Source organism: Aquarana catesbeiana, linkage group LG04 (assembly GCF_042186555.1).
Source record: "Aquarana catesbeiana isolate 2022-GZ linkage group LG04, ASM4218655v1, whole genome shotgun sequence".
Classification (NCBI taxonomy): Eukaryota; Metazoa; Chordata; class Amphibia; order Anura; family Ranidae; genus Aquarana; species Aquarana catesbeiana.
Window position 1 is genome coordinate 304244430 of NC_133327.1, and position 25568 is coordinate 304269997.

At 42.7% G+C, this 25568-nt stretch overlaps 1 protein-coding gene across 3 annotated transcripts in view; it reads left to right on the plus strand.

Moving 5' to 3' along the window:
• Positions 1-25568, plus strand: part of COL19A1 (collagen type XIX alpha 1 chain) — a 1371841-nt gene that overhangs the window by 264866 nt on the left and 1081407 nt on the right. For all 3 annotated transcript variants that reach the window (XM_073626739.1, XM_073626741.1, XM_073626740.1), the window contains exons 5-6: positions 19047-19170; positions 20602-20874. In XM_073626739.1, the coding sequence (XP_073482840.1) occupies positions 19047-19170; positions 20602-20874 (397 nt within the window). The remainder of the gene's footprint in view (positions 1-19046; positions 19171-20601; positions 20875-25568) is intronic.

Genomic DNA, 25568 nt, shown 5'->3' on the forward strand with positions numbered 1-25568 from the left:
CCATTCACCTAGGGAAAAAGTGTCAATAATAAAACACACTACACAGGTTTTTAAAATAATTTATTAAACAGCTCCGGGGGGGTCTTCCTCCGGCTTCGGGGGTTCCTCCGGTTCCTCTTCTCCCGGCATCCGGTTGGTTCTTCTCCGCTCTCTTCTCCCAGTGTTCCAGTTCTTCGGCCGGCTCCTCTGCTGTCTTCAGGTAGCTCTCTTGCCAGCAGAGGTCCGGGCTTCTGGGCTTCTGGGCTTCTTGGCTTCTTCCCTCTTCTCTTCTCCAGATGTTGACACGACGCTCTCTCCGGCTGGACTGCTCTCTGAGGGCTCCGTTGTGACTTATATAGGCGGAGACCCCGCCCCCTAATGATGTCACAGTCCCTGGGCATGCTGGGACTGTGACGTTTTAGGGGGCGTGGTCAATATCGCCCGGTGACCACGCCCCCTAAAACGTCACAGTCCCAGCATGCCCAGGGACTGTGACATCATTAGGGGGCGGGGTCCCCGCCTATATAAGTCACAACGGAGCCCTCAGAGAGCAGTCCAGCCGGAGAGAGCGTCGTGTCAACATCTGGAGAAGAGAAGAGGGAAGAAGCCAAGAAGCCCAGAAGCCCGGACCTCTGCTGGCAAGAGAGCTACCTGAAGACAGCAGAGGAGCCGGCCGAAGAACTGGAACACCGGGAGAAGAGAGCGGAGAAGAACCAACCGGACGCCGGGAGAAGAGGAACCGGAGGAACCCCCGAAGCCGGAGGAAGACCCCCCCCGGAGCTGTTTAATAAATTATTTTAAAAACCTGTGTAGTGTGTTTTATTATTGACACTTTTTCCCTAGGTGAATGGGTAGGGGTACCATGTACCCCATACTCATTCACATAGGGTGGGGGGGCGGGATCTGGGGGCCCTCTTATCAAAGGGGGCTCCCGGATTCCGATAAGCCCCCCGCCCCCAGACCCCGACAACCAACAGCCAGGGTTGTCGGGAAGAGGCCCTTGTCCTCATCAACATGGGGACAAGGTGCTTTGGGGTGGGGGGCCCCGCAGGGCGCCCCCCTCCCCCAAAGCACCCCCCCATGTTGAGGGCATGCGGCCTGGTACGGTTTAGGAGGGGGGGCGCTCGCTCGTCCCCACCCCCTTTCCTGACCGGCCGGGCTGCGTGCTCGGATTGGGGTCTGGTATGGATTTTAGGGGGGACCCCACGCCGTTTTTTCGGCGTAGGGGGTTCCCCTTCTTAATCCATACCAGACCTAAGGGCCTGGTATGCCCCATGCTCACCGCAATAGGAAAATCTGTTTTTCCTATTGCAGCGAGCGCGAGATGCAATACCCTGCCCTCGCGTCGTATCTGGTCCGTCGGACCAGCATACACACGAGCGGGCTTTCCGTCGGACCAGCACACAGACAAGCGGACTTTCCGCCCGAAACTGAGTCCGGCGGATAAATTTAAAACAAGTTTCAAATCTTGGTCCGGCGGACTTTGGGGAAAAAGTCCGCCGGAAAAGTCCGCTGGCGCCTACACACGGGCGGATTGTCCGGTACACTCTGGTCCGCCGGACCAAGTCCGCCGGAAAGTCCGACCGTGTGTACGCGGCATAAGTGACACTTTTGACACTTTTTTGGAGACCAGTGACACTAATACATTGATCAGTGCTAAAAAATATGCACTGTCACTGTACTAATGATACTGGCAGGGAAAGGGTTAACTGTGTGGGTGGTGCTTTAACTGTGGGAAGACAGAGATCTGTGTTTCTGCTTAGCAGAAACACATAACTTCTATCTCTCCTACTAACAGATCAGCGATCTGCCTTGTTTACATATGCAGACCGCCGTTCTGCCTCTCTCGGGAATGGTCGGCGGGTCCCGACGGACATCGGGCCTGCCAGACCCACTGATTGGCTTCTGCTGTGTACAATCACAGCAGGAATGGGTTTCCGGTGGTGCATGTGTGTGCCCCAGACCCGGAAGTGCAGAATCATGAACCTGTATGTGATTTTGCACACAGGAACCAGTAAATGTACGTGGGGCGGTTGGCAAGGGGTTAAAAAATGTACCTGTTCCAACTTACATACAAATTCAACTTAAGAACAAACCTACAGAACCTTGTTTGTAACCCGGGGACTGCCTGTACTGAGTTTACTTATACGGGAGCTCTCTTTTAAGTAACAAGGCAAAAAGCTCTCCTTTCTATAAAAGCAGAAGAAACTGCCACTAATATCCAACAGATTCTTTTCTAAAATCCAAGTTAACCAACCACCCATGGTTCCTTAAAGGGGTTGTAAAGGTAATTTTTTTTTTTTTTAAAATAACAAACATATCATACTTACCTTCACTGTGCAGCTCGTTCTGCACAGAGTGGCCCCGAACCTGGTCTTCTGGGGTCCCTCGGGGGCTGTTTCAGCTCCTCCCCGCAAGCATTCACCACCTTAATGCGAGCTCCCTCGCATGGTGGTGAGTGCTTGCGGGCGCGCTCCCGTGATACAGCCGGCGGCTATAGCCGCTCGCTGTATCACTCTGCCCCGCCCCCCGGCGCGCCGCGTCATCGGATGTGATTGACAGCAGTGCGAGCCAATGGCTGCACTGCTTTCAATCCATCCACTGCAGCCAATCAGCGACCAGGCTGAGCTGCAATGAGGACGAGCAGCGAAGATTTGAGGCGTCAGGTAAGTAAAACGGGGGGGCTGGGGGCGGCGGTACTGTCAAAAGTTTTTTCACCTTAATGCATAGAATGCATTAAGGTGAAAAAATTTTTATCTTTACAACCCCTTTAATGTCCCCAATAGAATGAGTTTTCAATTTCCTTAATCTTTGCTTAGTCTAAAATGTCCATTTTTCAGTCCCAGAATAAGTCTCGCTAAACCTCTTAATCCTTAGCAGACCTGTGTTTATGAATGTTATTTACCACTTGAACTGCAGCGATTGAGTTACATAAAACACATAATCTCTTTATTCTTTTACTTTAGCAGAGGCAACATATTTTATGTAAGGTTAAAATGTAGTGGAACACTGACCTGCTTTTGAACCTGTAGTTTTCCCCATTATATATTCATCACAAAGGTTAGCGGAGTCTGTATTCTTGTGAGGGATGTTAAAAGATTTATTTACACAAGTGTGATGAAAATTAGCTACATGATCTTTTTATGTATTGTGTTAAATCAGTGTATGCTTGAACAGACAGCAATATCAAATGGTCTAATTAGCAAACATGGCTTTTTTTTCCTTATTAACAAGTGACCACACTCTGAATTGGTCTAGGCAAACACCAAATGTCTTAGGTTTCAGAGTTCCCAGTAGCTGCAATGCTAAATACATCATCACCCGCCATGGGAAAGACTGTTTAAGCTTTCCTCCCTGCGCTCTGGTCATCAAATTATTTGTAACATGACAGGCGATGTTGTGTGTCAGCTGGAAGAGGGACGGCTCGCCACAAACTCCAAGCATCTCTCACTTCACCCTCAGGAAATGTGAGTTGGATCATTTTCCCTTCCTGGAAAACATTCAGCAAATAAAAGTCCCATTGATACTTGTCAATACGGAAGTTTGTTTTTAAACTTTGACTGGTTCTTCCATGTCCAGTCACTATTTTGGGAAGTGAAAGGTTTACAGCTCTCTTCTATTCCACTGATCAATGCTATGGAAAGAAATCAAATACATAAAGTATAATTTTCTTGTACAACAATTCTAACAAGATGATCTTTCCTGGACTATTTTTAGTTAATGAAGCAATTACAAAAATAAAAAAAACAGTTGAAATAAACAGGCTTTGATCCATCTGTTCTCTGGGAGCCATCTCTGTGTTAATGGTGTGAAAAGGTCATCTTTGTTGTAATGATTGTGTGTTTTTTTTTCCCTTTTGGTAGTTTTATTGAGGCAACTGCCACAGCATAAATAAATTTTATATATATATATATATATATATATATATATATATATATATATACACACACACACACACACAATCTGCAAGTTTTCACCCACTGTACAGTATAGAAATTCATGTGTGTGCTCTTGGCTGCTATCCAAACTCTCAGGGTTGCATTATACACTATTAGCCGCAGTTAGCTAAGTCCTAAACCCCAGCCCATTACATTTCATTATATTCTACACCTGTTTTGCAGTGTGCACATGATAATTGCTTTATTAGCATCAGTGATAAGTAATTTTACTGTAACCAGAGATATGTAATCTCTTCTCATGGCCAGATTGATTTGCACAGTATAGAATATATTTCATTCACTATAGAGAGCAATTAGACTTTGAGAATTTTATAGTCAAGTGTTTGTCAGAAATAAAATGTGTATGAATTGCTTATTAATTGAAGCTGCTTTTTTAAGTACAGTAGCTATTTGTTCAAACCATAGTTTCCATATAGGGCTACATTCACATGATATTTATCCATTCTGCAAATCCCAATGGCAAGAATCTACTGATTTCTTCAGCTAGGATTAACAGCTGTGTGTGGATAGCTGCAGCCGCTGAGCCTGTACAGTGCAATGACTGACTGTCGGCAGCCACTGTGTAAGGGCTTACCTTGGTTGAGTCCATAGTGCAGAGATGTATGCTCACCCTTGCAAATACACACAGCCCATGGTAACAAGGTAAAAGGCTACCTGGGCTGTGAATTGGGAGCTTGACGGGAATTTACCAAAGAATTGTCGAGGTGAAGCCGTAGTCAGGGATTCCAGAAGTCAGAGTTAACGATGAACAGAGCCAGGGTCAGTAGCCGGGGTCGGTCTTGGAAAACTGCAACTTGAAAACAAGAACACAATAACCTTTGGCAATACAAGAGACAATGAACTGACCAAGCCCTCAGAGTGAGGCAGTGTTTTATACCCAGCTGATTAGATAAACTGCCTCAGCTGAACCAGGAGTGCCAGATGCTGATGTCAAAGCAAGATCCAGAGTATAGCCCTCTGTGCTGCATGCAGAACAAAACATAGCTGGAAACCAGGCTCAATACCTTCTTGAGCCATTTGGGGCATGACCATGCCTGGCCGTCTGCATGGCACGGTAGGGACCATGACAGTCCCCCCCACCTTAGAAATGCCCTCTGGGCATGAACAGGTAGTTTTTCATAGACATCCATACCATAGGTACCAACAGTAGTGTTAGAACACTTTTCCTTATTCCCTTTGGGCATTGTTGCTTTAGAAGTTCTTGCAGGGGAGACTTTCATCGCTAACAAAGCTTTTTCAAACATCTGCTGTTCCTGCTTATGGACTATGGTACCATTCGAGGCATACCTGCAGTCAGGTGGTAAAACTTCCTTGGCAGGACAGGATGATGTTTCTGCGCTTACCACTATGGAGCTTGGGATGACTGCAGGAACTGGTTTGTTGTCAGAAATTTGCATAGTTGCCTCTAGACCAGATGGTAAGAGCTTCTCAGGGATATTGGTTACGGATTCTTGAGGGACACTGGTATCGTTAACCACTGTAGTCTGGGTACCCACTTGTGTCATTGAACGTGGATAGGTCTTACAGCAACCTTGGCAGTTGACAGGCTGATAAGCAGGGATAGCAGGATGTATTCCAATAGTACCTACTTGAAGATCCTTTGGCCGAGGTGGACGAGTTGGGCAGAGAAATAAAGTGCCCTCTTTCTCCACAATAGAAACAAAGACTGCAACCTCTCCTCCGCTCTCTTTCATCTTTAGACAGCTTGGACCGGATGGCCCCAATCTCCATGGGTTCCTTATCCTCCAGGGTAGGTGTGTGGATAAACTGCCTGAGCTGAACCAGGAGTGACAGATGTTAACTGCGAAGCAAGATCCAGAGTATAGCCCTCAGTGCTGCATGCAGAACAAAGCATAGCTGGAAACTAGGCTGAATAATGAACTGAGGTGTGGTTCAGAGGCAAAGCAAGAGGAGCAGTAAACAGAAAGTCATGGGTTCAATACCTCCTTGATCCACATGCGGTGTGACCACGCCTGGCCGTCTGCATGGCACGGTAGGGACAGTGACACACTGCTATTCATGACTGAGTCTTTCAAATTAAAAATGCCCATTTTCTGAGCTATCATTCAAGGGGGTATCAAAAAAAGCATAGGTGTGGGCACTGACCTAGGGAACATGTACCAATGGAAAAAAAAAAAAAAAAGCACACAGACCCCTCCAAAGGTTTACTATGTATTTTAGGTGACATTTGAAGGGTTGTAGGGATGAGCCAAACACCCCCCTGTTCGGTTTGCACCAGAACATGCGAACAGGCAAAAAATTTGTTCAAACGTGAACACCATTAAAGTCTATGGGACTCAAACATGAATAATCAAAAGTGCTAATTTTAATGGGTTATATGCAAGTTATTGTCATAAAAAGTGTTTGGGGACCTGGGTCCTGCCCCAGGGGGCATGTATCAATGCAAAAAAAAGTTTTAAAAACAGCCGTTTTTTCAGAAAAAGTGATTTTAAAAATGCTTAAAGTGAAACAATAAAAGTGTAATATTCCTTAAAATTTCGTACCTGGGGGGTGTCTATAGTATGCCTGTAAAGGGGCATATGTTTCCCATGTTTAGAACAGTCTGACAGCAAAATGACATTTCTAAAGGAATAAAAGTTATTTAAAACTACTCGTGGCTATAATGAATTGTCGGTCCAGCAATACACATAAAAGTTCATTGATAAAAACAGCATGGGATTCCCCCACAGGGGAACTTCCGAACCAAAATTAAGAAAAAAATGTGTGGGGGTCCCCCGAAAATTCCATACCAGGCCCTTCAGGTCTGTTATGGATTTTAAGGGTAACCCTGCGCCAAAATAAAAAAAAAATGGCGTGGGGGTCCCCCTAAAAATCCATACCAGACCCTTATCCAAGCACGCAACCTATTTGTCACAGAATTAATGCCCTATACAGTATAGAGAAATGACTCTCAGAATAGGTGTATATTTATAACACAATGTACTGCTGTTAACTTCTGGACCCCACCTAAATATTGGTTGGTTGCCTTCCCTTTCTTTTTCTTGTGTCCCAATATCCCTGAACGAATTAAAAAAAAAAAGTCTCTTTCTCCAATAAACACACAAGACAGTAAAAACCACTTCCTGACAGCAATACGTGTATATATACGTATATATACGTTGTGATTTGCAAGTGTTTTACCGAGGTTATGGCTGAAGCCTGGTATTTTTTGTTTTCAGACGGTGGCTGGCTTTCTCATGAAAGTCGTTTGAATGGCTGCTGGATCGCTTTCAGAAGCAGTGGGAGGGAACGCCCCCTCCTGCCACTCGCCGGTGATTCTCGGGCTTACAGTTTTTACCCACACGCCTGAGAAATTATTGAAGCATTACATGTTAGGTACCTATTTACTCAGTGTAACATCATCTTTTATATATTACAAAAATTGGGGTTTATATTGTGCTTTTTTTTAAAAAAAAAATTGCATTTGAAATAAACGCTGCGCAAATATCGTGTGACATAAAAAGTTGCAGTCATCATCATTTTATTCCATATATATATATATATATATATATATATATATATATATATATATATATATAATGTTTGGGCTTTATAAGTAGTTTGAAAATTTACAAGTAATTTTCTAGCAAAAAACACTAATGCTAATTGTATTTTTTTTTCATGTGTAAACATCATGCGTAAACATTTATAAATAGAAGCAAAGTGTGTATATATATACTGTATATATAGTAGAAAAAGCAAACGCATATTCCACCTCATGGTGCATTGCAGACTGTCAACACTGATGGATAAAAGCAAATGTCTATGGATAACTTAGGCATTATCCTTATGCCACAATACAGCTAAGGACTTGCAAAATCTATGGTATTTACCACTGCCCTGAACCAGAAAAACATACATCATTTATATAGCTGTGCCTCTGTTTATTACTAACTTTACAAATATTCTTTTCTTTTACTACATATCTATGTTAGCAGCTATAAGAATTTAAAAATAATGCATTTAGACTTTATATGGTTACATAGTTTATAAGAATGAAAACAGACACAGGTCCATCCAGTTCAGCCTGTGTGTGTGTATGCGTGTGGAGTATTTTTATTCTCATAGCCCTGTATACTCTGTTTCCTGAGGAAGAAATCTAAAAGTTTTTTTTTTAAGTTGTTGACACTCTCAGCTGGTACCATTTTGTGGGGGAGGGATTTTCACTTTACTGCACAAACAGTAAAGTTTACTGTTTGAGCAGTAAAAAAGTGAAAATCCCTCCCCCACAAAATGGTACCAAAGAACCCTTTCCCCAATCAGAGGGTAAACCCTTATTCTTTCATCTTCAAATCCCCCTTAAGCACCTTTGCTCCACCCAAACTAACTGTAATCTAGATAATCTAGATAATCGATGCTCATTGGTGAGGTTCTCCTTTTCCCATATTAATTTTGTTACCTTTTTTTTTTTTTTTTTTTAAATAGATTTTATTGAAAGATGTAACATACAGGGAATAACATCAAAAAAAGTATCATTGTATTTTGTACAAAAACAACACAACTTCAGCCTGGTATGGAGTAGAGATACAAAACAGCTGATAAAGATAATTTGCCTGGGGAATGGGGTAGTATGGTAACCTTCTATGTGAGGAAAAGGAAATAAACTGGATGGATCTAGGTAGGGGGGGAGGGATCCCTAAGATTGCCAGAGGGATGTTACTGGATGTATCCCACATATGGTGTGGGGTGGGGAGGGAGTTGAGTGGAGGAAAACCAGAAAAAACAAAATATACATGGGGGGAGTAGGGAAATTGAGCACCAAGTTCATGTTTTGGATGAATATTGTAGCCTGTGGGTAGAACGTAAAGATAAAAACTATGATTTTTATAGTAATAACATTAATATCATTTGTAACATATGCGGTCACCCCCTTCCTATGTGGGGGGAAGATAGAGGTTTGATGAGCGAGAAGAGGTCTTGTACTATGTTGTAGTATTTGGTAAGAGTTGGAATCCTTGTGTTGTAGATCTTTGGTTTAGAGGAAGCACTCCATCTAAGGTGTAGGGGAAGGGTCATGATATAGGAAGGAGAAAGTCTCGAGATTCACTATATCGGTAGGGGTGAGTGTTGAGGTCATAAAAGCTCCCCATTTATGGTGGAAGCGTAACTTGGTCCTTTCGTGCGTTCAGTCCATGTTGATCCTGTCTTTATAGAGTAGTTGTAGGAGATCTCTTTTGATTTGAGAGGTGTTGGGACAAGCGTTGGTGATCCAGTTTTTCAGGATGGCTCTTCTAGCGAGTAGAAGGCATATCAGGGTCCAATCTTTGCAGGAGAGGGTAGAGTCGGGCGACCAGGGTAGTAGCTGGGGGTCCCAGTGTCCAAAAATGAGGAGCAGGGGGTCTTTAGGTAATTTCAGCAGGGTCACCTCAAATATGTAATGTAGGACTTGGTCCCAGAAGGCGGAGATGAAAGTACATGACCAGAAGCGATGAGTCAAAGAAGGCCTGGGGTGTTGACATAAGGGACATGTGTGGGCGGTTTGTGCTTTGTTCGAGAGGAAAGGTATGTGAGCTCGATGAACGATCTTCAGTTGGGTTTCCCTCCAAGATTCGTTAGGCACCAGTTTGTGATTAGTGTTGAGGCCTTGAAGTAGTTTGTTTACTAAGTCGGTATCAGGAAAGTCTTTTGCCCAGTTGGCTGCTAATGAGGACTCCAGTGAGGGAATGACATTCAGGAGGAGAGGCTGGTATATGTCTGAGATTTTGTAAGAGCCCTTTAAGAGGAGAGAGTCTGAGAAGGACGGTTGAAATCTTTTGCGATCCTCTCTGCAGGCATTTTTGAGAAAGCTGATGCATTGACCATATTGGAAGATGTGTGACTGGGGAATTTGGAACTTCTCAGCTAGTGACTTGAAAGGGATGGGGCGACCAGACTCTAAATCACAAAGCGAGGAAAAGTCGGAGAGGCCTTTCTGTTGCCAGGTGGTATACGGCTGGCGTTCCAGACCTGGGGGAAAACCCGGGTTTCCTTGTATTGGAAGGTGTCTAGATATAAAAGGTGAGAGTTTGAGGCTTTTCCGGATTTCCCTCCAAGCAATTGCAGTGTCCCGAAGTAGGAGGTTATGTTGATGGGGCGGAGGAATGGATTTCCACTTGCACTGAAGGAGAGCTACCAGGGAGTATGGGTGAACCATTTCAGTTTCCAGGGAGAAATTGGAGTAACGGGATGTTTGAGCTACCCAATCCAAACTTATCTTCATGAGGCAGGCTAAATTGTAGATCCTGACATTAGGGAGACTAATACCCCCTTCGCGCCTGGGAAGGTATAACTTAGTGAGTGCAATTCGTGGTCGCTTATTTCGCCATAAGAATTTGGAAATGGCATCATTGAGAATTTTTGTGTCTTTATGCTGCAAGAGTAAGGGAATGGTTTGTACTGGATAGAGTAGGCGGGTGAAGCTGACCATTTTCACTAGATGGCATCTTCCCAGTAGCGAAAGAGGCAGATCCATCCAGTTGACTAGTTCTTGAGAGATCTTTTTGAGTAACGGGGGGTAGTTAAGGTGATAGAGAGAGGAGGGTAGTTTTCCTATTTTTATGCCTAGGTAAGTGATGTGGGATTGTGCTACAGAGAATATGGAGTTCTGATTCCAAGATGAGTTGGACACGGTGCCTAGGGGGAGGATTTCACTTTTGTTATAGTTTATGCGAAGGCCTGAGCTAAGTCTAAATTGGTCAAAAATTGATTTAATCATGAGCATGTCAAAGGAGGGGTTTGCTGAGAATATAAGGACATCATCCGCGAAGAGTGAGGTGCGAAGCTCATGTTTGCCAATGGGAATGCCATTTAGTGGGGCTACGTGGGATAAATATCTAGACAATGGTTCTAATGCAATGTTAAAGAGAAGTGGTGATAGGGGGCAACCCTGCCGAGTGCCTTTATGGAGGCGGAATTCCTTAGAGAGTAGGCCTGCCCCCACCAGTCTAGCAGCCGGGGCGGTGTACATGGTGTTTATAAGATGAGCGAAAGGACCGGAGAATCCCATTTTAGTCATGACCAAAGAAAGCCATTCGAAACTAACGTTATCGAAGGCTTTCTTCACATCCAGGGTGATGATAGCATAATTTCCCTCTGAGTTGCATTTGGCATGTTCCAGGGCCATCATCACCTTCCTGATGTTCATGGTGGCAGTTCTACCTTTCACGAACCCTGATTGGGCAGGGTGTATCAAAGAGGGTATGATGTTGGCTAATCTAGTGGCAATAATTTTGGAAAGGATTTTGACATCCAGGTTTAGGAGTGAAATAGGTCTATATGAGCCTGGTTCTTGGGGGTCTTTACCTTTCTTAGCTAGCAGTTTGATAATGGCTTGGTTACCCGTGGGTAGGTATGAGCCCCCAGACCATATGTGTTGATAGACTTCGTGGAGTGTGGGTTCTAAGATTGATTGTAGGGACTTGTAGAATTCACCCGTGAATCCATCAGGGCCTGGGGCTTTAGAGGGAGCTAGGTTTTTGATAGCAGTGGAAATTTCATGGAGGGAGATAGGTGCGTTTAGAGCATCTAAATGTGAAGGTGATACTTGAGAGAGGGTTACCTTTTCAAGAAAAGAGTATGCTGTCGATGCATGTATGGGGTCTGGTGCGTAAAGAGAAGAATAGTATTGTAGCATGGCTTCATTTATGTCTTTTTGAGTGGTTTTTATGTTACCCAATGAGTCACGGAGAGATGTGATATAGGTCGGACGATAAGGTCCCCTACATAAATTGGCCAGGAGTTTACCTGCCTTATTGCCGAATTTGTGGAGGGTGGCATCCATGTAAGCTTTTTTTGTTCTTTCCAGGGTTTCGGCCCAAGTGTCAAAGGATTGTTTTGCTAACTGCCATGCCTTCCTATTATCAGTGGAGTTGTTTATGTATAGTGATCGTTGGGCTAGGTGCAGTCAGGAGCTGGCTAGTTTGTAGTTTTTGAGTATATTTCTCTTAAAAGATGCAGCATAAGAGATTACGCGGCCTCTGAGAAAGGCTTTGCCTGCTTCCCAAAATAGATTAGGGTTGTCAGAGTGTCCAGCATTGGTCGAGGTGTATTCTGACCAGGCATTTTCCATGTTTTGTCGAAAGTCAGAGTTGTTGTGGAGATAAGATGGGAAGCGCCATATTTTAAGATTCGGGTGTAGTTCAGGGTTGTCAATCGTAGTCGAGATCGGTGCGTGGTCAGATATGGCAATGTCATGAATGTCCGCGTCAGATATCAATGGGAAAAGGTCATCTGAGCAGAAGAGATAGTCAATTCTGGTGAAAACGTTGTGGGGGTTGGAGTAAAAAGTGAATTCTCTGTCAGCTGGGTGCCAGAGTCGCCAAATGTCGTGTAAATGGAGAGATTCCATCGTGGAGGCTAAAAGAGTTTGTGAATCGTGGTCTGGGGGGAGACAAGGGCGCTTAGGAGTGGATCTGTCATCTATCAGGTGAATTGTGGAGTTGAAGTCTCCGCCGACTATATGTGGGAGAGTCAGGTTACTAAGGAGCCATGTTGAAAGTTTGCTAAAAAACTGCTTTGTGGGGTTATTGGGTGCATAAATGTTGGAGACTATCATATCTTTGGTTCCTAATTTAATGTGGGTAGAGATAAGGCATCCCTGTGAATCTGATTTAACAGATAGGACCTCACATGGGAGGTTTTTGTGTATGAGTATCAAGACTCCTGCTTTGCGTCCATTAGAATCTGAGCCTAGAACCGTGCCTACCCATAGTTTTTTCATGCGGTGGAAATCAGAGGTGGAAAGGTGGGTTTCTTGGAGCAGGGCAATGTCAGTTTTAAGTCTTTTAAGGTGACGGAGGATTTTCATTCTCTTATTAGGTGAACGAAGCCCTTTAACATTCCAGGAGACCAGTTTCATATAGGGGGGTCACTGGGGGGGTATGTGCAGATATTTCATGATCTTCATAGGTTAATATGTGGTGGTGTGATGTGAGAATAGGCTGGATTATGAAGGAGTTTAGTCTGTCTGAACGAGTGTTTGTACAACCACTGGGGACGTATGTGTCATAAGATGGGGGTGCGCAATATAGGGAGGGGTCTAGAAGGAGGGGGGTAAAAAAAAGAAACAATAAAACATATTCAATAAACTTCGCTTTTTTCCGCATGGAGTCACCGTGTAGGCCAGCTCCCATCGCAAGACCCAGTGACTGCTGTACTTAAACCCATAGTTAAGGGGGTGATGTGTACTGGCAGCTTGGGCTGTGCATATTAAAGGAGGAGTGGGTTACACAGGAGAGCCAGGGGAGAAAATCAATACCTGAGGTATAACAAAATCAAGTTAACAAGTTAACAATATGTATAACATTAGAATACTTCTTGGCCTACCAGTAGCTGATTTGCCTGGGGAGGAAGAGAGAGCAAGCTTGAGGGAAAAATTTAACTTTTTCTCTTGAAAGAGACATCTTGTTGAAAGTTGAACCACCATGGCTGTTAGAGGCGAGGCGGTGAGATAAACAGTTTGAGACCGTGAGAGTGGTCTTCAACGGGGTGTGGAGCGATGGTGGTCTGGTGCCGAGGCTCTAAACCGTTTTGGAGAGTCTTTGCGTGGGCTCCTTTGGTCTAGAGCATGGTTGACAGGAGCCACTTTAGGAGAGGGGCTGAGGTTGGGGCCCGAGCGTAGTGATCGTAGGAAGGCCTCAGCCTCATTTGGGTCATGAAAGGAGAGCTGGTCGCCATTCGGGGCTTTAAGTCGGAGGGTAGCTGGGAACGCCAAAGTAAATTTGATTTGTTGATGATGGAGCTCTGAGCAAACCTGTTGAAAGGCTTTCCTCTTCTTGGATACCTCAATAGAGTAATCCGCAAAAATCAGGATTTTCATTCCGTCGATCTGAAGAGATCTAGATTGCCTGAATTTTTGCAGGATGAAAGCTTTATCCGAGTAATTGAGGTACTTGGCGATTACGGGGCGATTTGCGATCTGAATTGAAGGTTCCCATGCGGTGTGCACGTTCTACTGTGCAGGGGCCTGGAAGGCCTAGTGCTTCGGGAATGCATCTGGCGCATAAGTCTGTGAGAGCTGAAGGCTGCAGCGATTCAGGAATGCTCACAAATCGCAGATTGCTCCTTCTGGATCTATTTTCTAAATCATCCAATTTTTCAAGGATGTATTTGTTAGTTTTGCCTTGGGCCTGCTCTGCGGATTGAGAGTGGTATAGTTCTTCCTCAATGTTAGTTATGCGGTGCTCAGCTTCAGTCAGCCTGGAGGCATGTTCCCCTAGCTGGGCCTGGAGCTGCTGCATGCCTGCGCTGACAGCCTTCTCCACAGAGGATGTTATCATTGGGGAAAGAAGAGCTGCCACTGCTTGTGCAATTATCTCTGTGCTGGATGTGCCTGTGAGTTGATTTGATGTGTCAGCAGGTAGGGAGGGGGCCGCAGCACTGCTTACCTCCATGGCAGGCTCAGTGTCTGTGAGGGGCGTTGTGTAGGGCGAAGCCACAGCCTCGATTTGCGGCTGTGGCGCCCGCGCCGTCGCGGCCGCGTACGATCGCGGGCTGGTTTTTTCAACGTACCGGTCCATCTCGTGACCAGGGAGATAGTGGGGCAAGTGCCGGTGTGATTGGCGGGTTTGCAGGCTTTATATGCCATTTTTGGAGTCAAGCTGCGGGAGCTGATGTGGAGAGCAGCTACTCCATGCAGCGCCGGAACCGGAAGTTGTTTTTGTTACCTTTTATTGAACTCTAATTCAATAATGTCTTTCCCGAACACTATTGAAGTCAATGGTGATGAAATTTGGGTGTGCTATTTGTTAGTCTGGAAGTCCTCTATAGCTGTTTCTGTGTGGTTTGTTTCAATTTTAAGGATCACAGCAATCCCCTCTATCCAGCCGCCATTTTGGCAATGGTCTTAATGGCATTATGAATGTTTTTTACCTTAGGGGGTGAGCTTTCAGAGGAAAACATCTCTGATTGGCTGCCTCAATGGCATGTACCTCAATTTTCTGTGAGCAGATGGCCAGTCAGAGGCTTTATATATATCTGAAGGCCAACTCTTATGTCGCGTACACACGGTCAGAATTTCCAACATCAAATCTTCGATGTGAGCTTGTTGTTGGAAATTCCGACCGTGTGTAGGCTCCATTGGACATTTGTTGTTGGAATTTCCGACAACAAAAATTTGAGAGCTTGATCTCAAATTTTCCGACAACAAAATCCCTTGTCGTAAATTGCAATCGTGTGTACACAATTCCAATGCACAAAATTCCAGGCATGTTCGGAAGAGAAGCAGAAGAGCCGCACTGGCTATTGAACTTCATTTTTCGCGGCTCGTCGTATGTGTTGTACGTCACCACGTTCTTGGCGTTCAGAATTTCCGACAACATTTGTGTGACCGTGTGTATGCAAGACAAGTTTGAGCCAACATCCGTCGGAAATAAATCCAGGATTTTGTTGTCGGAATGTCCGAACGCCTGTACGCGGCATTAGGGTGAGAAAGACATTAAATGAGCCAGTGACTCTAATGTGGCTACTGCCAAAATGGCTGCTGGAGGAGGGGGCTCCTGCTGACCTCTTTTTTCCAGGGACCCCTCTAGAGTTCGTACTTAATTAAATGGGGAGGTGTTAACAACACTGTAGGCTCCTGTGGCCCACAATGTGGCTGAGGACTGCCACTTTGTTAATCATTTTTAGATCCCACTCCCATTTAGCTAAGTTCACACCCTGAGCTTAGTTACCAGGGTTAGGTATAGAAAATCCATATGGCAACACTCTTTGTGGGAATAAGCAATTGGTACTAATGTACCCATGTACTTATTTCCCTGGGGTGGGGTTTGGTTTAGATATTAGGTCACCTCTTATAAAGGAAGCATCCAGATTCCAGCATAACCCTTTCCCCATTTTACTATTATCCCCGTATCCTTTTTGGGGCACATGGGGGAAGGGAGAAGCCTTTGTCCCACAATATTGGGGCAAGGCTACTCAGCTGTGGGAGGCTTTCTACAGTATGTCATTTTAGTGAAAATATATTGCTGATTTTAAACCAGTCCTGGACTGACTGACTAAAAACTGTCCTTTTAATTAAATTCAAGAAAAAAAAAGCACAGGAGATAGGGAGAGAAAGCGCCACTATCTAAAAATGTGGAAACAACAATATGGTAAGATGGCAAAAGGTATGTAAGTAGTGCACTCATATACATAAGAGTTGTTAAGGCATATTTATAATAGATCTGTGAGGCATTAGGAAGTGGCAGCTACAACAGTGTCTCCAAGGGGGCATGAAAAAGAAAAAAATAAGAGTGTAGTATTGCTTAAAAGTGGTGTATATAATGCATTTATATGTAATAGGTAGAAAATAGGCATAACTCAAAAGATCCAGTAGATGGTGCCTTTCTATTGGTCCCTAATGGGGAGCATAAGGTGGATGGATAGGGGGTTTCTCCTGGTGGATAACCTCAAAAAGTCGGGAACAGTGCAGGATGACCGGAATAACAGAACAGGACAGGGAGAGAATGTGCCACTCTACGTGTAGTATTCATTACAAACTAAAAAAAGAAAACATAACACTGATGCACTCACATTAATAGGTAAAAAGCAAAGCATTACTTTAGTTCAGCAGGCAGCGTCCTTCTATTGGTCCCAATGGAAAGGTACATAGAGGATGGATGAAAAGTTTTTACTGGTGGGGAACCCCTACCGGAAGCAGTGTAATATGGCTTTTTACTATGCTTAGACAGTGGCACTTTCTCTCCCTCCCTCCTGTGCTTTTTTCTTACATGCTCATTGGTAGGAAATACTCCTTGACCTGCTTGAAGGAGAGCCTGCAGACGATGTGAAAGTGTACCTTTTTTATAATGTTTTGGACTTTGGATGAACTTTTTTTGAAAATAATAATACATATACATGCTATGTCATTATATTCCCTTATATGGTAGAAAAGTGTGGATAGTGGTGTACTGCTTTTGTGCCAGGTCATTCAAATATATTCCCTACCTGTGGCCATATTTGGTATTTTTCCTTTTAATTATATGCACATAATTGCCCCTATGCACATGTAATCATGCATGCTGTATGGCTTTTAATCCACCAAATTCAATGCACTTGAACATCACAGATGATCTGTTCTAGGTTTTCAGAACTAAATCCGTGATGTTCAAGATACATTTAGCATTTTCCTGAACTAGAACAGTAATTCTACTCAGCAAACCTATAAAATAAAAGTCTGCTTTAAGGGGAAGCTTGGATCTCAAGTGTATCAAAATGTACTCGAGGACACATGATAGTACATTGAAAGTAAAGTAACTCATTTTATAGAGGCTTGGAAAAAAGATTAATCTCTCTGTTAACGCAGCAGCTCTGTTGACAGTCTCCTGTTTGAAAGAGTGACTATTTACAGTATTTCCTGTCCTATTCATAGCTATATTGCTGTATAGCATGGTCATTTCACAGATCACTTTCGTTGTAGTATGGGTAGGAAATTTGGAGGTGTTTATGATAGTGAGAAGTTGAGAAATATTTTTCCACAAACATTTAATATTTCATTCAGAATTCAAAAAATTAAGCACACAGCACATATTTTCCTAATTAAGTAGCTATTTAAATTCACTTCACGCCGTATAATATTTCACAGACTACCGGTGAATGAAAGTGATTAAAGAATGAAAAGTGATACTCTGCCTTAATGCTAGTTGAGATTTGTCCCAGAGTAATTACATTTTTCTGTTGATGTGAGCACGTTAATTATGCCAATAATACCCGGAAACTAATCATATAAGTATTATATAATGAAGTATGGAAGATTTCCCTAAATAGAATAAATAAAAATGTGAAGAAGAAAAAGGTTAATTTTAGCTATATTCTGGAACCATTTAATGAATTCATATCTGCAGCTGTAAGAAATTAACACTGAGAGAGCAGGTGTAACTAATGGTAAAGGTGTTTGTAGCATGTGTGGCTAGGGCTACAATCTTCTAAGTCTAACTATATGCAATCTGTGGTCTGTGCAACTGCAAGCATATGTAGGTCCTGCCATTGTATGCTGGGACTAATAGTTTTTTGTGAAGCTAAAACACAATAGATCGTGCATCCTTTTTCTAGTCAGTAGGTCTTTTAAACAGGTTTTCTTTAAATCTACAGTAGTAGATGTTAGCCAGCTGTAATGCAGACAGTTTGTAGTTTAGGTGTCACCTCTTTTTCTAATTAAGATACAGGCTTTAAGAGCCTTTTAGATCCCTTCCTCAGGCTTTATAAAATAAAGCATCTAAGGTGTCCTGAAAGTCTGCATATTTAATAGCCTGAGTTAGCCATTAAAAATACCATAGTGATTATTTTTCTATAAGTGTGTGTTTTGTGTTTCCAGCACTGCGTTGACAGCACTGACACCCAAAATTCAGGTTGAATATGCAGTGTGTTTGCCTGCACCAGGTTATATGGTAGAGAAGTACAGAAGTACCATGTGATCCAGTTTCAGTGCATTTTTTTAAAGTAGTGTATGCACTACTTTGGTGCAGTCCAGAGTGATGCAGTCTATTCAAAATGAATAGACTCAAATCGCACTGCAATGCACTGCATATGAATCACACAGGAATGCGCCCTGGTGTGAATCAGCCCTCACACTCCTAACTATATATACAGAATTTGCAAAAAAGGGGATGTTGTCCATATCAGCAAATTATGTATTTATTTGTTCATCTGGTCAACATATTTGTTTTGCTTTTATAGAACACACCTTTTTTGAGCTGTTACATTGGGGGTTGATTTAATTACAACAGACTGTTCATTTTGCAAGGCATTATCCCTGGAGCTTAATAAATGAGATGAGGCTTTGCCGACTTTTCTCATTTAATCACATGCAAACAATAATGCAGTTTTATTTTTATTTCTCCTGCACTTTGAGTATTTTTTGGAAAATAAAATGTCACCACATTCCCCAAGCTCTGAGAAAATTCCCATGTTAAGTGCAAGTTTCCTTGCAAACAGCCTATTTGCCATTAATAAATCAACCACATTGATGCAGGACATTTTATCCTAATTTGGTACTCGTTGTTCCTTTGCATCTGAAAGACTATTGATTGTCCAGTTCAATCCAAAGACTCTCTATCTGTGCCAACATTATTAATGTGAGAGGTATTATTTTCTTTAAAATGTGTATTGTTTTAAATATCAATATTGAAAAGCTGGTACTTTTTATGTCTCTAGGAAGATTTTTACTGCTGGACTTCCAGATGAATATTCACTAAGTACCCTTTTCCGTGTAAGACGCAATACTAAAAAGGAGCGCTGGACTTTGTGGAAAACATTGACTCATTCTGGGGTTCTGCAGGTAGGATGGTAATAGTATTTGCATTTTAGGTTATAAATGCAGTCATATATTTTACAGTATGACTGTTCATGTTATATTTATTTTTATGAGTAGGCTTTAGGTATTAAAGGAGATCCACCACTTTTTATAAACCATGTAACTTAGATTTTGATACCTTCTCACAATAGTCCTTGATACCAATTCCACCTGAAAAATTACCATTGTAGTGCTACATTGTAAGTTGGTATTAGGCTGTTCCTGTGAGCACTACTAACATAGGTAGATCTGGTCCAGATCTAGGATCTCCAAGGATTACCAGTTAATTCACCCACCAAACTTGCAAAAATAATATAAGGTATATATTTTCAATCATATTTTGGTCAGTTTAAATTATAGGTCTGATTAACCGTTGCTTGCTTTGGATTGTACTCTCCAGCATCTGAATATATGCTGGTTTTACCATGACATACCTAAAATAAAAATGTATTTTCCTAAATGTTTCTGCGTCTTTCTAACCACTGTTAATATATTCAAAATCCACATACCATGCTGGAATAAAATGTCAGAGATTGTTAAAAGAAAAAATTTCAGATGAACATTGCACTGAAAATACCACATCTTTGTGCTCAGGTGCAGAAGCTCACACACTAGCCAGTGTACAAGATTATATATTTTTTTATCCTTTATCAGCATGATAATTTGTATATTATATTCAATGCGCTTGCCCAAATAGGATTTCACCATATGCATTAAAATCAGTGTCTGATCAGCTAGATAGGTACAGGAGTCGCATTTGCTGTGCATGCATGCAACCTTGGCTTATGTGGGTCCACAATGCAAGCTATTTTTTCTTGCGCTTGTTAAGTAAATTAGGCCCTATGAGGTTATTGGTCCTTCTATTCTGAGATAGAAAACAAAATGAAAAGTTTTCTATTTTACTTGCATCAAAAACGTTAAGGCTGGATTCACACTATAGATCACAGCGGCTCACATCAGGAGTCTGGTGTGTCTCCGTTCACCATTTCAGGTCTGATTTCAGCCCAAATTTTGGGCTGAATTCAGACCTGAAACAGACCAAAAGAAGGGGCTCCTGTGCAATTCGCACTGGTGTCGCTGCGGAGATGTGTGAACTGGCTCCATCGAGAGCCGGTCACAATTTTCTGCTGAGCGGATTGGATGCAAAGAAACCCACATCCAATTCACATAAGTATGAACCCAGCCTTAAGGGATCCATTAAAAACCTGACCACCAGGTCCTTTACAAAACAGGCAGACATTTTGTTTTCTAAAAAGTAGAAACCTTCAATGGAAAAGTCCAAAAGGCATACAAAGGAAAAGGGTTTGGTGACCATCATATGCAAGTGCAATAAAGCTTGTTAAAATCCATTATAATAAAATGTATAGGTGTCACAAGGATCATTACTACTAGTAAATTCTTTTCTCTGGTTTTTAGGATTCAATTATAATTGATGGTGAGAAGAAAGTTGTGGAGTTTACTGCTAAAAGTGGAGGATCCACTTTACTCTATACGTTTAGGAGTCGGGAGCTTCACCCTCTTTTTGATCGTCAGTGGCATAAGCTTGGAATATCCATTGAAGAAAACATTATCTCACTTTATGTAGACTGTAAATTAATTGAAAGAAGACAGACGGATATAAAGAACAGTATTGACTTTCAGGGACGATCTATTATTGTGGGGCGTGCATCTGATGACAAACCTGTTGATGTAAGTTTTTGAAGGTCTTCACTTATTTATCTATAAGCCAAAAGGAAAGAGTATAAGTACACTTACACAGAATAAACACTGGTAATGTTTGTGCATGCATATGTATACTGCATTATATGAAAGATTTTAATTAAAGTATCCCATTATAGTGTCAAAAAATGTTATATAGCTATATGCTATATAGATTCAAAAAGTAAGAGAAATCTTCTTGAGCTTCAGAAGAGAAACTTGGGAGGTGTTTCTAACTCCTGCAAAGGGCCTTTGCATCATTACAGGGCACATGCTGCAAGCAGTGCTCGGGCTGCAGCATCTCACTGACTTTCACTGATTAATACTAATACTGTACATCAGTGGTGGCTGGTGCTCAATATTTTTGGGGGGGGTGCAAACAAACTGAAAAATTAAAAAAAAAACCCATCAATTGCAGCCTCATTGTACCCATCAATTGCCGCCACTGTGCCCATCAATTGCTGCCACTGTGCCCATCAAATGCTGCCACTGTGCCCATCAAATGCTGCCACTATGTCCATCAAATGCTGCCAATGTGCCCATCAAACACTGCCACTGTGCCCATCAAATGCTGCCACTGTGCCCATCAAATGCTGCCACTGTGCTCATCAAATGCTGCCAATGTGCTAATCAAATGCTGCCAATGTGCTCATCAAATGCAGCCACTGTGCCATCAAATGCTGCCACTGTGCCCATCAAAATGCAGGCACTGTGCCCATCAAATGCTGCCACTGTGCCCATCAAATGCAGCCACTGTGCCCATCATATGCTACCACTGTGCCATAAAATGCCACCACTGTGACCCCCCGCCCGCTTGACGTCTGCCCGGCACTTACCCTATCTTCGTGGGGCAATGGGTGACGGCAGCAAGCAATGTCCTTCATGCATCTCTTCCCGTCCTCTCCTCCCGATAGGCGTCCAATCACAGCGCCTGTCATTTCAGCCAATCAGGTGTCGGGTAACAGTGTTCAGTGTTAGGAAAGCGAATATTCATTCCCTGTTCTAACACACCTGGGTGAACTGCGAACACCAAGCATGGCGCTCGCAGGTCACCTTTTTTGATGCCTATTAAATCCTACCCCCCGCCGCTGTAATTCAGGCGCTCGGCGCCCGAAAAGAGGCCAAGCACCTGAACAGGGGGTGGCAGCGGCGGCTGTGGATAGATTTATGCTATGCATGAATCTATCCATTGGTCATAGATGTGATGGCTGAAGAGAGGGGGTAGCGCACGTGTGCCCTTATGGACGCACCACCACTGGTGTACATACATTGCTTTTTGGAGACAAACTAGGCTTTCTTTTGTCAATGTTGTCTTCCAAAAATTTTTTATTTTAATCTACAGACACTAAGACATAATTTGAGAAAGCAATGCATAATCTGAAAAGTGTTTATTTAAAAAAAAAAAAATAGTTTTACTGGAAAGAAAAACTGTGAATGCATTTCATTCATCTGTCCCATCTAAATTGACACAAAAATTCTGTTTCTGGTTCAAAGCATGGCATAGTTATTTGCAAATGAAAAAAGGTGCAACACGTGCACTTTTTTTAAGTGACACTGAAAAAAACTAATTCAAATAATGAAAATGAAAAAAAAGTAAATATTTCTGGTAAAAAAAAAAGATCAGCACAAAAATAATAGCTAAGGATTGAAAGAGGTAATTAGGGCTGATTAAGGTTACCAAGAGGTTAAAAAAATAATTTATTTCATTTTTTTTTTTTTAACTTGTAAGGTTTTTTAACTGATGTCATATGCAGATTAGACATGTGCAATTTGTTTCGTTCTGAATACAAATTTGGATGAATTTTTGGTTATTTGGAGATTCGGATGTATCCGAATCTCCAAATGGAATCGTAACGAATTTCGTTGAAATCCCTTAAAATTTGTTTTGTTTATTAGTTTTCTGATGAATTCCAACTTTTCAGAATGATTAGAACTCAGATTAGTCAAAAAAAGATTGACTGATTTGAATTCTGTGTGAGGAAAAAGCGTCCTTAACAACAATAAGTCATCATCTGTCAGCGGGCTTCCCCACTGAAAGATGAATGTAAAGATAAAGAATGATGGCAATTGCCGGCAATAGAAAAATGTTTAAAAATCAAGGGTCCTCCCCCCAGTCCATACCAGGCCTTTTGGGTCTGGGATGGATTTTAAGGGGAACCCAATGTCAAAATGAAAAAAAATCCATACCAGACCCTTATTCAAGCATACAGCTCGGCAGGTCAGGAAGGGGGGTCGAGCGAGCACCCCTCCTGAACCACTCCAGGCTTCATGCCCTCAACATGGGGGGGTGGGTTCTTTGCACCCCACCTCAAAGCACCTTGTCCCCATGTTGATGGGAACAAGGGCCTCTTCGTACCCATACCGATTCACCAAAAAAGTGTAATAAAGTAAAAAAAAACATTGGAAACTGTTTTTGACCAATCCTTTATTAAAAAACAAAATAGTGTCCCTCAATGTACATCAATCATCAATTGTGATGCCCACCCATCCGAAAAATTGAAAAATTGCAAAAAATGCTCTGCCTCCTAGAAGGCTACCTGCCATCTGCCCTTTCTTGACTTTGACAGCTCTTATATAGGCACATGGCATCAGAACGGGACGGTGTCACTGGGTGATGTAGCTGGGTGGCAATGCCCCTTGCCTATATAAGAGCTGTCAAAGTGAAGAGAGGGTATACAGCGGGTAGCCTCTTAGGAGGCGAAGCGTTTTTTGCAATTTTTCGGGTTGGCGGGAGTCATAATTGACAGTGAATCTACATCGAGGGACACTATTTATCCATGAATTGTCCAAAACTGTATCCTGTGGGACACATGGGGGGAGCAAACTGCGGTGGGGGCTTCCAGATTCTGATAAGCCCCCACCCGCAGACCCAGACAACCACAGCCCAGGGTTGTCAGGAAGAGGCCCTTGTCCCCATCACCATGGGGACAAGGTACTTTGGAGTGGGGGGCACAGAGACCCCCTGCCCTAATGCAACCCCCATGTTGAGGGCATGTAGCCTGGTATGGTTCAGGAGGGGGGGTGCTCGCTCGTCTCCCCCATTCCTGACCTACCAGGCTGCATGCTCGAATAAGGGTCTGGTATGGATTTGGGGGGGGGCACGCTGTTTTTTTTACATTTTTCTATTGCCGGGCAATTGCCGGCATTCTTTTTCTTTACATTCATCTGTCAGTTAGGGGCGCAAAGGGGCAGCTTTCCGGCCAGCTGCTTAACAACCAGCTATTTCCTCACACAGTATTTGAATTGGTCGATCGTTTTTCGACCAATCCAAATTGTAATCATTCTGAAAAGTTGGAAATCATTAGAAAATTAATAAATGAAACACATTTTAATGAAAATGAAACGAAATTTAACGAAAGCGCAACAAAACTAAATTAATTCCGAAACCAAACTAAATGAATTCCATAACTAAATGAAATTAGTAACATAACCAATCTATCAGAAACTAAACAATTTTTTCGGTTATGCACATGTCTAATGCAGATTGTGATCACAACTTTGATCTACATATGAATGAACTAGGAAATACAATGTAACAGTACGTTGTTTCACTGTGTTACTCACTGACAACTGCAGACTTTCTGAAAGTATCATTTTACACAGGGGCATTACACAGTTTGCATTTTGACAGCCCTCCGTTATGTAATAAATAGCAATTCCCTCATGTAATTTTGACAGCTGTAGGGGGAACTATAATAGGAGGAGGGTGGGGGTGCTAAATGTAAGAGAAAAGTGTGTAATTTCTGACGTACATAGTTTGCATAGTCTGTATTAACCCGGAAATGTTTTATTTAAGCAATAAATTATTTCTTGGACACACAGGAAGTCTTTAACCATCGTGTTATACTACTGACAAAAGGGGGATTGGACACTGGCAAACTGTAGGCTTGCTCCAGCTACCAACATGCCTTAGGTTTTTTGTTAGTGTCTTAGGAGGATAGATAACTATACTGCTGAGTTAAAGATTTCTTTTTTTTATTCTCTACATTGCTGCTGGAGCTTTGTTTTATCATCTGTAGCTCTCCAGTGGTGGTTGTCCTGAGCTTGGCTTTTGAAAAACCCACTTGAGTAGACTTTGTGGGGATAGCCTGGAAAGAACACAATGGGTTCCAAGTAGGGCACTTTCCAGGTTCCATTCTGATGGAAGTTAGCTGAGGAGCACTCTTCAGGTCCAGAGCCTCTAGCATTTCATCAATTTTTATCTGATTTCTCGCTTAGCAAGTAGGCCAATCAAGCCTAGTACTGGGAGCTACCTCAATTACTTAAGTCACCTGGTGTCTTTTATCCTGTGCCTGCTGGTTTTACCACAGAAGGGATTGATGCTGTGAAATAATGACATAATAAGTTGCATGACATAATAAGTTGCACACACCCAATCTATGCTCTTTATCACCACACAGCATCAAGAAAGTATCACACCACTGCTGCTCCTGTTTGCAAAGAGCTAGTCAGACTTTGCTTTTCAATCTATCCTCATTTCCCACCTACAGTGACTTTGGTCACTTCTGGCAAACCAAACTTCAGCTGCTTCTTTGAGTACCTGAGGCCTTACCTTTTACCCTAAACCGCTACAGTATGTTGCCTTACCTGCCATACAGTTGCAACATGTTTGATTCAAGGAAAGGGGGTGGGTAGTCACGATGCTCTGGGGGCCCCAGCTCACATCCTACTATCACTGGGACTGT